The 14,817-nt window shown below is 29.5% G+C and overlaps 1 protein-coding gene across 7 annotated transcripts in view; it reads left to right on the top strand.

The window, feature by feature from the left end:
* Window positions 1-14,610, top strand: part of LOC143068329 (protein PALS1-like) — a 54,997-nt gene extending 40,387 nt beyond the window's left edge. For 6 of the 7 annotated variants that reach the window (XM_076242278.1, XM_076242279.1, XM_076242281.1 and 3 more), the window contains 11 exons: window positions 199-345; window positions 1,504-1,579; window positions 2,054-2,139; window positions 2,711-2,788; window positions 3,331-3,345; window positions 4,108-4,307; window positions 7,916-8,046; window positions 8,356-8,517; window positions 8,999-9,201; window positions 10,303-10,419; window positions 11,226-14,610. In XM_076242278.1, the coding sequence (XP_076098393.1) occupies window positions 199-345; window positions 1,504-1,579; window positions 2,054-2,139; window positions 2,711-2,788; window positions 3,331-3,345; window positions 4,108-4,307; window positions 7,916-8,046; window positions 8,356-8,517; window positions 8,999-9,201; window positions 10,303-10,419; window positions 11,226-11,420 (1,410 nt within the window). In that variant the 3' untranslated portion in view covers window positions 11,421-14,610. The remainder of the gene's footprint in view (window positions 1-198; window positions 346-1,503; window positions 1,580-2,053; window positions 2,140-2,710; window positions 2,789-3,330; window positions 3,346-4,107; window positions 4,308-7,915; window positions 8,047-8,355; window positions 8,518-8,998; window positions 9,202-10,302; window positions 10,420-11,225) is intronic. The other variant, XM_076242280.1, reaches the window with a different exon arrangement.
* Window positions 14,611-14,817: the final 207 nt, after the last annotated feature.

Below are 14,817 nucleotides of genomic sequence, written 5' to 3'. Positions count from 1 at the left end.
TAATGGATGATCACTATAACCATAGAATATAACTCTTCTCCATCACATTTTCTCTGCATTACAAATCACACCTACAGTAACTGTTTTAATATCAAGTAGTTCTCAATAACAAAAATAGTTAAAAAAAATATGAAGAATAGCTTTATGTAAAATTCATTAATATATTGTGTCATAAAACATTTTATCTTTATTTTATAGAACTTGTTACGAGCACATGATGGAGTTGCAGACCACCAGTCAAAACCTTCAAATCTTGGAGATGAAGATTACAGTGAAGATCCTATTTCAAATTATGGAGAGGATACAATTAAAATTATACACCTTGAAAAGACAAATGAACCTCTGGTAATTATATATATGTTCCAGACCATATGAGTATTTGGACCGTACGCGTACGGTCTGGACCATATGCGTACTTTTTCAAAATACTCATACGGTCGGACCGTACACATACGGTCTGGCTTATTTAAGATGTGAAATTTATTAGATAGAATTATATATTACTGATCAACATAACGGAAATCTCTAATTAATCTTTAAAGTTTAAATGTTAATGAAATCAAAACTTAATAGTCTATCTATTTAAAAAAAGTCACGTTAATTCAATATGTTTAGCTCCTGTATTTATCATGTCAGTAACACATGATATTTAATTTTGCGCACTGGAATTGAAGTTATCGGAGTGTTGGAAGAAAAGATTTTAGAATATTAAGGAACTTTACAACAAAAAACCGTCAAAGATACTAGACAAAATCTATAAAAAAAATCCGTCGAAAATATAATTAAAATGTGTCGAAAATTAATGCAAAGAATGAATACAGTAGATTTGTTACTCTAACAATACCAGTTGTTGATAGCATTTTTCCTGATAAGGGTATAGAATTGATGACATATTTCACGTTATTCATCTAATTGCAATAACATTAATTTGTAAAGTCAATGAAAGATTTTGATAAATGTTTATCTAAAATTAACCCATATTGTTCAAATACATATATTGTCTAGTTCGTCCTAGACCGTATGAGTATACTCATATGGTCCGACTGTACGCGTATGGTCGGACCTAAGAGTATACGCATACGGTCCGGACCGTACGCGTACGGTCCAAATACTCGTATGGTCTGGAACATATATATACGGAATATTGACAAAAAGTTATTTGATTATTTTTCTTACCATGACTAGTACATTTTAACTATGGTACTCATTTAACATAATGGAATGTTATTTACTTGCTATATTTCATCTCTGCTGGCACATACTTGAATTTCTGTTGTACCATGCTCTCTTTATCAATTAAATTGAACTGAACTGTAAGATGTTTGAAAATTCAAATGAAAAAAAAAATACTCAAATTTTGAATTTGATAAAGATATGACTTTCCTTGATTGACTTTTGATGTTGCAATAGCAATGACAATAAAATGAATAAGTTGAATAACTAATTGACTTTTGATTCCATGTTAAAAAGTACTGAAATATAAAGTAGTTTGATTTATTTTAGGGAGCTACAGTTAGAAATGAAGGTGATGCTGTGGTTATTGGTAGAATTGTTAAAGGTGGAACTGCTGAAAAAAGTGGTAGGTATATTTCAATACATGTGTTAAAAAGTAACCTTTTTATTTTACTCACTGTCATCCTGTATATGAGTGTGTAACAAATCATTCATGCCCTTCACATTACACATATATGTGTCTTAGTGTTGCTTTACAATAAAATTCATGAAATCTTGAAAACCATTTATTTGAACCCTGAGAAAAGGGTGTATATAGGAAGAAGTGATATCATGATCAGAACTTTTGAATGTCTTGATGGATATCACCGGTAATGATAATTGTTGTTATTGTTGTCCACTACCTGTAACCAGAGGGTGTGAATAAAATTTAAATGTCTACATACAAGATCATTGTTACATACCTTATACAACTTGATATCCCCATGTTCAAATGTAAAATCAAGCAAGCAACAATCAACCATTCAAATATAAAAATGTTCAGTTATTTATGATAAAGATAATTTAGATATATACCTAATATACTATATTGACTTTGTAGGCTTATTACATGAAGGAGATGAGATTTTAGAAGTAAATGGTATAGACATGAAGGGCAAGAATATCAATGATGTATCTGAAATGCTGGTAAGGTTATCAACATGTTGTGACTTTGCAAAAGAAATGTGATCCAGAATAAGGAGCATACCCGTAGCCAGGGGGGGTTCGGACGAACCCCCCCTTGAAATCAAATAAGCACTGTTAAAGTCAACGTTTTGTTCAAATTGTGACTGTTAAAGTCGAGTTCATGAGTCCAATGAACCCCCCCTTGGAAATTCCTGGCTACCGGCCTGAGGAGAGGTGAACTTGGTCATGTTTTGATACAAAGAAACTTGATACAGTTAAATACTGTATAATTTCAACTTTTACCAGGCTTAAAAATATCTTATTTCCAATAAACTGTAAGTAAACAGTTGAGAAATAGGGTGAAGTATTCCTTGTTATGAAGGTCCATACAAATTAAAATTCAGTATCTTCAAACATAAATAATTGCAGAATTTATCAATTGTTAATCAAAATATTTAGTTCAACAATTAAGGAAATTTCTATTGTACTCCATTAAGGAAATTTTTGCCTAGTGTAGGGTTATGAAATTTCTGGTTCGCAGGCTTTTCACTATTTAACTTTAAAATGGCTTATGAGTATTTTAATTTTTCAGGCAAATATGTCAGGAACAGTTACCTTTATGATTATACCCAGTGGGGACTTCAAACCAAAACTAAGTGGTGATGAAGTCGTAAGTATTATATACCCAATGTATTCAATGTTATCTACCAAAGGACAACAATATGAATTGTTCTGTTAAATAATTAATGAATGATTGTATTTAGTTCATAAAGCATAAGGTGTGATAGGTTTTCCTTTAACAATGTGTATAATAAATAATTGCCAGACCTCAAAAATAAGACTATAAACGTTTGATTATTTATTGACTTTAGCTTATGATGAATAATTTCTGATACACTGCTTATGTTTAATTGAAAAGCTTTTATGATGACAGGCTTATGAAACTATCAGCTGTTTTCTGCTTGCTATCAAAAACTAAGTTTTGTTAGTGTTCCTTGAAGCATATTGTCTTTAATATATGAGAGAATATTTTGGCAAGAATATAAAGTGTGTACCATATGCATCATCAAAAAGTTTGCATTATGAATTTTTGTATAAAAAATTTGTTAATAAGCTTCACAAACTGTATGTCATGTATGTAATACTGCTGAGCAGTTGGTTATTTACATTATTTAAAGTATATAAACAAATAGAATACCTATAATATTTCAGTCATATTTTGGCCTTGTAAGTATGGATTGATTTGTCTATTCTTTTAATCTGTTAGCTACTTAATTTAGGTGTTGCTAATTTTCTGAATGTTGTCACTAACAATTTATGACTTTTTTTCCATGATTAAATAGATGATAAATCTTAATTTTGCAGTTTTCAATTTCAGCAGCATTTATGTATTAATACCAATAAGTTTACTAGTTTTACTTTAATTTTGAATGTGTGTTTACTTCAGAATATTTATGTCCCTAAAGATCCTTTAACAATAATTGCATGCAACAAATTCTTTCTTCACAAAAAGTTTAAATGATGAATTATTTAACAGTTGAAAGAAATTGAAGTAAGACCTAGATTAATACAGAACTTTATGCATAGTCTAGCCTAGATCAAAATATTCGAAAATAATATGTAAGGAATAATATGATTTAGATCATTAGGCATTCAATTGATTCGTAGATGCTGACATTAACTTTTTAATTCAGTCATATAATTACAATATTATTTCTTGATTAAAAAATTCAAAGAAAAAAATATTCAAGTTCACTGTGAAGTAAATTTTAAGAGAAATAGTACTGTACGACCCTCTGAATTTTGTTTGAGTATGCATGTTGACATGAGCTGTGACTGAATTAAATGAAATTTATGGTTAACATAATGAGAAAACACTTACAAAATCAGTAATCCAAAATAAACATCTACAGGAAAATATACACCCTTTGAATAATGAATATGACTTCCTAATCATCCTCTGTAAATTATATTTTTCTATGATTTCAGGTAAATGTAAAGGCCCTCTTCAACTATGATCCAGAAGAAGATATTTATATTCCGTGTAGAGAATTAGGAATATCATTCATGAAGGGTGATATACTTCGTGTGATCAACCGTGAAGATTTGAACTGGTGGCAAGCTTACAGAGAGGGAGAAGATGAACATGAATTAGCTGGTCTCATTCCTAGTGGCAACTTTTTAGAACAGTTAGTACTCATTAATATGCATACATTCTTATTCAAAATGTGTGTGTTTGGTGGGGTGGGGTACTATGTTTGATTTGTTTCTATATTGACAGTGTTTATGTATTAAGTTATCAAGATGATGAAAGGTATTAGTGTGAGAGAAAACGGTTATTTTAAAGATGTTCAGCAAAAAACTCCTCCATTTATGAAAGCAAACTACACTTTTCTGGGTTTACACCCTGATTTTAAAGTTCTTTCAAGGATGTTATTCTTCTGCATATTTCAAAGCGAAAAAAAAAACCTGGATGTTTCATTTGCATGTCCCTTTCTTGTATAGCAGTAGGTCAAATATATGGAAAGATTGTTATGTGTACATTTCAGTTTGGCAGGTTTCATCTGACATTGACATCATTTTCATAGTTTTGGTCAGTGTGTGGTAGGGTTTGAATTGTTTTTATATTGACAGTGTTTGATGTATTAATTTATCAAGATGATGAAAGGTATTGGTGTGAGAGAAAACGGTTATCTTAACGATGTTCAACAAAAAACTTGTGTCTCAACCCTGATATGAAAGCAAACTATACTTTTCTGGTTTTGCCCTCTGCTTTTAGAGTTCTTTCCAGGATGTTATTCTTCTGCTTATTTCAAAGCAAAAAGACCTGGATGTTTCATTAGTAGGTCCCTTTCTCAGATTCTATAGCAGTAGGTCAAATATATGGAAAATTGTTGTATGCAGATAGTAAAAATACCAACAGTAGCAGAATCTCATGTTATCAGATTATGGTGGCAGATTTATTGTTTTAGTTAATTTGTGAAATGAGAGATGTTACATAGGTAACGCCTACAGTTTAAAAACAAGGCAGTTTGTCGCTGGAGTATATGTTTTCAGATCAGTTTGGAAGGTTTCAATTGACATTGACCTCATTTTCATAGTTCATTGGTCAATGTTTAGTGTTGCGGTAAGACGTTTCAGTGTGCACTCTTTTATGGTTGCTAAATTAGATTGTTTTCATGGCTAGTATTGATCATGTGATGTTCTTTCTTTAGAGAATTTCACTCTACCTAAATGATGTAAATGAAAATAATTTTAATTACTGTAGTTGTTAAACTGTTCTGAGACAAATTTACTAAAAAGGTGAAATTATAATATCCCAATACTAAAATTATCGTCAACAGTTTCAGGACAATATAAAGCACAGGAAATAATAAGGACACAAGTAATTGTTTTAAATTCTTTATATAGAAGCACTATTATTTTCATACATTTTACAAAGCATAATTATTGACTTTATACTCTACTTTCAAATCATTACATAGAAGCACTAGATACATTATGATATAAATACAATTCAATTCAATCTATAATGTTCTATAACACAATTGTCAATAGTTCAAAACACAATATTTATAAGTTTATAATTCTGATAAAGACATGTCATTGGTAGATCCTCTCAGTAATGGCTGATACAAAGCACTGTTTCTGTTGAGATGTCATTGGATCTTTGACTTCTGGATATCGTGTGACATAACTGATGATGGAAGGCATGGCTCTGTCTTGACTGAGATAAACTGTTTTGTCTGTTGATGTGTTGGTGGTTGCAGTATGGACAGCTGTTCTATGACCAGTCAGTTGATTCTGTAGGAAACGGTACCAACCTAGAGGTGTTTTGAAGGCACGACAAGTCCAGTTCTCAGATTGCGCCAGTTGTTTATAAGTGTTGTTCATGTTGAAGTACTGCTTAGGAATTGGTGACTTGGTGACTGGCTTTGGTAGATTATAAGTTGAAACAGAGCGTTGTTGAACTGTTGTTCTCTTAGATTTGGCAACTGACTTAACTGGCGTATTTGCTGGCCTTTTGGTTGGAAGAGTTTGTGACTTCACATGAAGGTTTGGAACTGTTTTGATGGATCTAAGTTTCCCTTTGGTACTGGATGGAAGAGTAGATGTAGAATCTGGTACACTTTTGGCAGGTGTAACTGGTTTGGAATCAGTAATAAACATGTTTTCAGCAGTGTTAGGTTCTGTCTTAATGCTGCAAAGTTGGTTGCTTTTAACATCTGATGCATCAGGTGAGTACAGCAACATGACAGAATAACCCTTAGGTACCTCTTTGATGTATAAGGTCATCTTAAGTCCTTCAGGCAGTGAGTCTAGATAAGCTTTGAAAGTTGCTGGTAAATTGGTGAAGTAACCCATCGTGAACTTTGAAGTGCTGACCTGATGTTTTATTTTATATTTATATGCTGATATTTTGAAATAGAATATTGCAATAATTTCTATTGGTTGATAAAAAAATCTTTAAACAGATCAAATGGTTCATCTTTTATCCTATTGGTTTATATTGGAAAAACATCATTTGTGGTTGGACAATGAAGACATTAGATTTTAAATAAACAATGCAAATTTTCAAAGGATTATTTTACTTTTAATGAAAACACCTTTCTTTCATTTTCATTTGAGGAAACTGGCTTCATTTTTCTCAATAACTTTTCCTGTACCTCTGCTTTGATGAGGCTTGGGTTTGTAAACATCTTTTTGTGTATAAAGTTCAATTAGTCATTTAATTAGGCTTTTATGCCTTTAATCAGTAAGTCTCCTTAGTTAAAATTAGATGATTGGTCTAATTATCTATAAAATTTTATACTTTTGTGATTTACTTTGTCCAATTATTTATTAAATTAGAAAATTTGATTGCTAATTAAAGAATTGATTTGTAAAAAAACGAATGACAATAGGAGGAAATATTGTTGTATTGTGTGAAACTAATGATATAAAGAAATATTAAAAAATATCTTGAAAATATGTTTCCCTCAGTAAGAATTTAATAATTATTTATTTAAACACTCAAATAATCTTTTTATTTAAGATTATTTATTGAAGGGTGGAAATCTTTATAATAATGAACATTGCTTTAAAGAAGGCAGATTTTCTCTATAGAGCTATTTAAACAATTCAGAATATTTCTTACATTTTGACAATAGTGCATTATCACATTATATTTTTATGAAAAAAATGTTTCAATGAAAAGTGGGTTCATATTTCATGTGTTTGTTTTCAGTTCATAGATAAAAACCTGATAGCTTATCTTTAGATTTTTAGCAGCAGTTTTAATGAAATCAACAATTTCAGAAATGTTTTTGAATAATAAGATTTGGTTGAGATAACGATACATTCAATTGTGATGTGTCTTTATTTCAAAACACACCAAGTCTCCTTCAACAGATATTTAAAGTACAGTTTGCCTGTTATTTCTGTATTTCTGTCAAAATTGTCAATTGAAGAGGAATAAACCCAAATAAAAATGATGCAATGATATTTACATTTATATAAGAAAAGCTTTGTAAGAAATAGATTTATTTAATTTGTAATGCTGTATCATGTGTAACATACTTTTTAGAATGTTATGTGGGTATTTTATATCACAAGCATTATCAATTGAAGACTCCATTGTCAGCTTAAAAGTTACTATTTTGCTTATAAATCTCAAATGATATTACAAGCTTTGATTGAATAACATTGTCACACATGATGTTGTAGATATTGTAATTTGCTAGGAGTAAGATGAAGCTTTCAAAGTTTTATCTACATATGTTCCATACTCTTTATGTGTGTGTTTTTTTTTCTGCAGACGAGAAGCATACAAAAGAACTTTGAATAATGATGGTAAGGATAATACAAAGAAAGGAAAATCATGTTCTTGTGGCAGACGAGAACGACGGAATAAAAAGAAGAAACAAATGTATAAAGATGGTATGGAAGGTAGTTATATTTTTTTTTACGTTAAATGTTGTTGGTCTTAATGATGATATCCTTTTTTCTTGGGTTTGTTTTTAGTTATTAATATAAATATTTAACCAGAAAAGGGATCTTTTATTATTGTAAAATAAATTAGATATACAATGTGTAAAGTATTCAAGACCGATAAAAAATATTCCATTTAGAAATAAGGATTTGAAATTTCTTATAATGTATTTAAAGAAAGTACTTTCACAATTAATTATTGAACTCGTGACCATATATAAATCATGTATTACAAAACAGAATGTAAAGATATTTTAAATATTACAGAAACAGAAGAAGTGCTAACATATGAAGAAGTATCATTATATTATCCTCAGCCTAATCGAAAAAGGCCAGTAGTTTTGATTGGTCCTGCTCATGTTGGTCGTCATGAATTACGGCAGCGTTTAATGGAATCTGATTTTGATAGGTTTGCAGCAGCAATTCCACGTAAGTGATGGATTTCAAAAACACCTTTTTGTAAAGACATTTAATGTATTGGATTGTTAGAAATCTTCACATAAGTTTTAAGGACAGTATGTTATATGATGGATGTTAAATGGGAAAAAAAGTTTGAATTGTTGCTGTGGATTCATTATTATTTGTTGGATACCAATTTTTGTGGATTTTGTTTTTCATAGGTGAACCACAAAATTATATGTTCAAAGAATTACAAATTTCCTATACACTTGTATGCAAGACCATGAAATTAGATTTCCACAAACAAGTATGTTTTCCTTAATCCATGAAAAATTTTACCCATGAAAATAAATGAATTCACAGTATCAAAATAGCAGTTATTTATGTTTTCCCAAATTCTGTAAATAAATTTAAACATACCTCACCATGTTTAAGGAATAAAATGTATTTGTAAGAAGCTCATTTGTGTTCAAATGAAATGCATAACTAACAATTTTAAATTTGTTAACAGATACAAGTCGACAAAGAAAAGAAAATGAAGTGCCAGACAGAGATTACCATTTTGTAACAGCAGTGGAATTTAAATCAGACATTGAAAATAACAAATTCATTGAACATGGAGAATATGAGAAAAATTTATATGGAACAAGTCTTAATTCTGTTAGACAAGTGATCAACCAAGGCAAAATATGTGTGTTGAATTTACATCCAGAGGTATGCTGACTTTTTATTGCTTGTTAAAAAATGTGCTTTCTTCAAGTTATGAATGATTTCAGCATTTAGCTGTTCATCTATTTACTAGCACTTGAAATAATATCTTATTCTTGTTATTTCATATGTTTGATTTCACAATGTAAATTTATGCTGAGTTCACGCCTAAATCGAATTCGATTCGCATTAAATAATTCCATTAGTTTAATTCGCATTAAATAATTCCATTAGTTTAATTCGCATTCGAAACATTTTACGTCCTAATGTCAATTCTAATTCGAATTGCAATGCGTGTCATATTTGCTTTACTGTCCAAACGATGTTAACTTTTAATTCGTATTAACAAAAGCGTATTTCTAATGCAAATTGGATAATTCGAATTAAAATACAAGATTGTGTGAACGCAATTAGTGAATTCGATTCGCATTCAATTAGAATTAAATGTACATGTGAACGAGGCATAAGGATGAAAAAAAATATAAAAAAAATATTAATACAATTTACTTAATATGTATTGTAGCTAAGCTCTGAGGAAAATCTGTATATAATAGTGAAGGTAAAAATGGAGAGTTTTTCAAAATCTTGATGAGTTCGGTAGTTATTTTGTAAAAATACTTTTACATAGTTTTTGAGGGACATTACCATTATTAATTTTTATTTCAGTTTGAATTGGACTTTTGTTTTGGACTACCTCCCTTTAGTTGATTTTGTTTCATTGCAACCATCTAGAGTTTTTTTTAGTTTATTGAGAGTTTCAAAAATCATTTATTAAGGATGATTAAATATGTAAGAATTTCTAATACTTTTCCATGTTATCATATACTGATTAAAAAGGAATTATCAAGTTAAATTATTGGATGAGATTGGTTTTCATCCAAGAAAAAAGTTTTATGTCACACACTTGACATTTTCAAGTCACATTTACGTTTCAAAAATGAAGGAAAGATAGTAATGGCTTCTTATTTTTTGGGTTTCAATAAAAAAAATCCTTATTCATTTCAAAGTAGATTTATTCGTTTAAATGCACTAAATTTACTTCTTTATGATATTAATTTAATTTAGACATAAGTATTGTAACACCATGTTTTTGATTATTCTTTTCAGTCTTTGAGATTGCTGAAGGAGTCTGATTTGAAGCCATATATTGTTTTTGTGTATCCACCAAACATGGAAAAGTTAAGACAAATTCAACAACATTTAACAAATGGTATAAAAGTTAAGGTAAGAATGAAACTTATGGTGTATAAAAAAAGAAGATGTGGTATGATTGCCAATGAGACAACTATCCACAAAAGACCAAAATGACACAGACATTAAGAACTATAGGTCACTGTATGACCTTCAACAATGAGCAAAGCCCATACCGCATAGTCATCTATAATAGACCCCGATAAGACAATGTAAAACAATTCAAACGAGAAAACTAACGGCCTGATTTATGTAAAAAAATGTTAGTTTTACGATATTGATACTAAGCATGCATGCTGAGTTCTCTTGTGTTCAAGCACTGGTCTACTGCTAAAAAAAAGGCTACACAAAAAAAAATTCTAACATATTTTGTTCCATTCTGTTTAGCAAAGTTTTCAGCTACAGCCAAATGAACATGATGAATATACAACTTTTGAGGGCAATGCAAAATTTAAAATGTAATATCTTAAACGCTATTTTTATGATACATGTCGTCATATGTAGGAATTTAAAACAGCATTGAAAAAAATATATTGTATTAGAACTACAACATTAGTTCCATCTTGATTAGGAATAAGCATTGAAGCAAAATTACAAATTATAAACTTAAAAATCTTACTTTACAGGCTAGACAACCGTTAAAAAAAACAAATTGTATTATAATTCTGTTAAACATGTAGGATAAAAATATATCAGAAATAGCAATGTGTAAATGTTTAAATGTTAAAATCCCAGCAGACATTAATTTTGTTTCAAAAATCAATAAAAGAGAACCCTTATCAAGATATGTATATTTTAATTCATGTAACAAAATATTATTTAACTTGCTTGTTTTGTAGGATGAGGAATTACAAGACAGCATAGAACGTGCCAGGGAAATGGAAGACAAATACGGTCATTATTTTGATTATATATTAGTGAACTCTGATATGGAACTTGCATACACAGAACTTGTAAATGAGATAAATAGATTGGAAGTTGAGCCACAATGGGTTCCATCATCATGGGTCGGAAGTCGCCTTGTATTACAATGATTCATATGCATATATTATCATAATTTTATTCACACATTAGTTACATATTTGTCCTGCATTATTTCATGTTTTTCTGTTAGATCCCATTAACACATAACAATATCATATTTGTAGTATTTAGATGTGCCATTATATAATTTTAGCCAGTATATTTTAACGATTTGGGGTGATTTAATAAGAAAGTTATACCACCATTGAACACATTACAAAAGTGGAAAGCACAATCTGGATAACATAAGTACAAAATGAGATTTTTGTCATTACTTGTTATATTTTATACCTTTAAAGAAAAAATGGAGTTTTATACACAAGTGAATCATTGACTTTGCCAAAATTAAAATAAAAAGTCTTAAAAATAACCAGTTATATTATGCAGCTATAAATAATCATGGTTTTCTGTAAAATATTCTTGCTTTCAATTTTTTTGGAGAGAAATTTCACTGGGTTAGTGCTTTAAATAAGAATGCTTCTATCAATATCATGTCTTGTATTTTACCTTGTCAAATAATATTATCAAATTGAAGAACATGCAATATATTTTCAATCTACAGGACTACAAAAATTTTTATTTTTGTTTGTTGACAAAAAATTCTTAAGATCTGAAAATTTATAATTAAATCTTTGAATTGTAACTTGGATTACTATAAATAGAAAGTATTTATTTGTATTTAAGAATAAAGATATAGCTCTGGTTATGTCATCTAGTCAGAAATATTGTAACATTGTATATAAAAATCATCAGCATTATATATAACTATAGACAGTGACCTTTCATATTTGGAAAAGATTGTACATAGCAAATTATTTAAAGAATTGATTCATTTTACAAATGCTATTGAACAAATGGTTAGATAAACTGTTAACAACTTGATAAGTTAATAAATATGAGAGATAAAACAAGAATGTGTCCCAAGTACACGGATGCCCCACTCGCCCTATCATTTTCTATGTTCAGTGGACCGTGAAATTGGGGTAAAAACTCTAATTTGACATTAAAATTAGAAAGATCATATCATAGGGAACATGTGTACTAAGTTTCAAGTGGATTGGAATTCAACTTCATCAAAAACCACAAAAACGAACGGACAGACGAACGAACGACCGACCAGAAAACATAATGCCTCTCTACTATCGTAGGTGGGGCATAAAAATGTGTTGTAACAGTAACAGACAGATTTCTATACAAATCCTTGGTCAAAATATTCTTATTTAATAATTGAGCTAAAATAAATTGCTCCATAATATTGTTTCCTTTGCCAAAATGGGTTTATTATCCACAATTCATTTGATAAATATAAAATATTTAGTAATGATTGATTGACTGATCAGGAATGTTTGCCTTTACATTGTAATTGAGTTTTTCTTAAAAGAACAAGTGTGAACAACTTAACCACATGTTGAATAAAAAAGAAATAATGGATTGAGAACATTAGCATCAGTTAAGAAATATTTTAAAAAAGCCTTTACAGAAAAGACGTTATTATGACTGATGATAGTAAGATTATTTTACAAAGTTATAAATAGTTTATTTTAGTAAACACTAATATGTTATTTATGTAATCAAAGTTAATACATTTGACAGGTGGTTAAATGTGTGATGACAATAACACCTTAACAGAAATCTCAATCCATCATATATAATTTAAATCCATTTGAAAAAAACCTTCCTGGAAAAATAAAATGCCAATAGATGTGAAATGTATTTTTGAATGGGGTTGTTTTAATAGACTTTTGTCACTAACAAAATAATTTAACTATTAGGTTACTGATGACTGTTATTGCAAATAGAATATTTCAGTGGGGGATTTAGGATTTAGCTTCCCCCCACCTTTCTGGGAAAATTTTTGTTGATTATATAGGGAATCACGGAAGCTTGACTGGAGCAGGCTCCCTCTTAGGTAGTCAGTGGTTCCCCACTCTCTGGATCTGCCACTGTACTTTTTGTGTGGAATAAAGGCTTAGTAAACTATGTGTTATTCTGTAAGGGAAAATTTATAGTCATGACTCATTGTGACAAGGCCAATGAAACAAAGAAAAAAATAATTTGGAAAATATTTTTTTCTAAATACGAACAAGGACACCTTAAAGTTTACGATATTGATAAAAAGTCTTGAATTTTGTATCTTCATTTTTTAACACTGAATCATGTGATCAAAATGTAAATTGAATTGTTAAAAATGTTGTATCCTGTATGAAGACTTCACTTTTGGTGACATTCCATAAAGAGGTTGTGAGCCTGATATTTCAGTTTGTTATTTTCTATGTTAGTTATATTATTATCATGGTAATGTCTTCATACATTTTATGTGTATTTAGTATCATAGAAAGTTTTTGAGGTTTAGTTTTTGTCACACTAATGTGTGAGAAGGTCCATTTTATTACAGTAATTTAGAAACCTGTGATAGGACTTGGCTCATTTCTGATATTATACAAACATATTAATTTTTATATTGCTGTGAATATATTTTTAGCATTTTAGAAATTTGTAGAATCAGGTTATAAATATTTTATGTGCAATACAAATTTTAAATTTTTTTGTACATAACAGTTGCTCTCTTTTAAATAATTTCTTCTTATCCAAGTAGCAATGATTAAAATATTAACTGTGGATTCATTTATTTTTTTCGTTGTTATCAATTTTTGTAGATTGAGTAAAACTTGCATGTTCGTGGATTAAGTAAAACTTGCATGTTCGTGGATATTTTATTCATGGTTTTGCCAAAATCTGCATATTACCTAATAGAAAATTTGTAATTCATTGAATATTTTTTTTTTTTTTTGTGTTTCACCTGTACCCATGAAATCCACGAAAATTGTTATCTCACGAATAATAATGAATCCACAGTAATATATATATATATATGTAAGTTTCAGAGAGTTATTACAAACCTCAGAATATGCTGTTTTCTATGTTTACATAGATATGGTTGTATATTGCTGTATAGAAAGGTTGTATTGAAAAATTAAGATTGTTAGAATATTTATATGCTAAGACAGAATTGTTAACAGAATTTTACTTTATATATACAACTTTTGAAGACAGTACACTTCAAATATTCTTAACTGTTATAAGATTGGATAATTAAAAGGAAAATCATGTGCGATATAAAAAGGTGCTACATGCTATATTCTATATACATTATTCTGTATATATCACATTATCTAATTACAAGTAAATTAAATCCAGAAATATTGCTCTTGTTTTTTTCTTGCATTGAGGAATTCAGTGTTTTATCTTTGGTTGTTTTGTTAAATTTCAATACCAGTAATTCGAATAACACTGTGAATGGTGTAAAACTTGACAAAATGTCTGCCTCTTGTAGTTGCCCACATCCTGTCATTTGGTCTGGCCTATGTGAGGGTTGGTGAACTATTTTTATACCCCCTCCTGGTAGGA

The sequence above is a fragment of the Mytilus galloprovincialis genome, chromosome 3 (assembly GCF_965363235.1).
Source record: "Mytilus galloprovincialis chromosome 3, xbMytGall1.hap1.1, whole genome shotgun sequence".
Classification (NCBI taxonomy): domain Eukaryota; kingdom Metazoa; phylum Mollusca; class Bivalvia; order Mytilida; family Mytilidae; genus Mytilus; species Mytilus galloprovincialis.
Note: the sequence above shows the minus strand (reverse complement) of the source record. Positions and strands in the feature narration are given on the sequence as shown.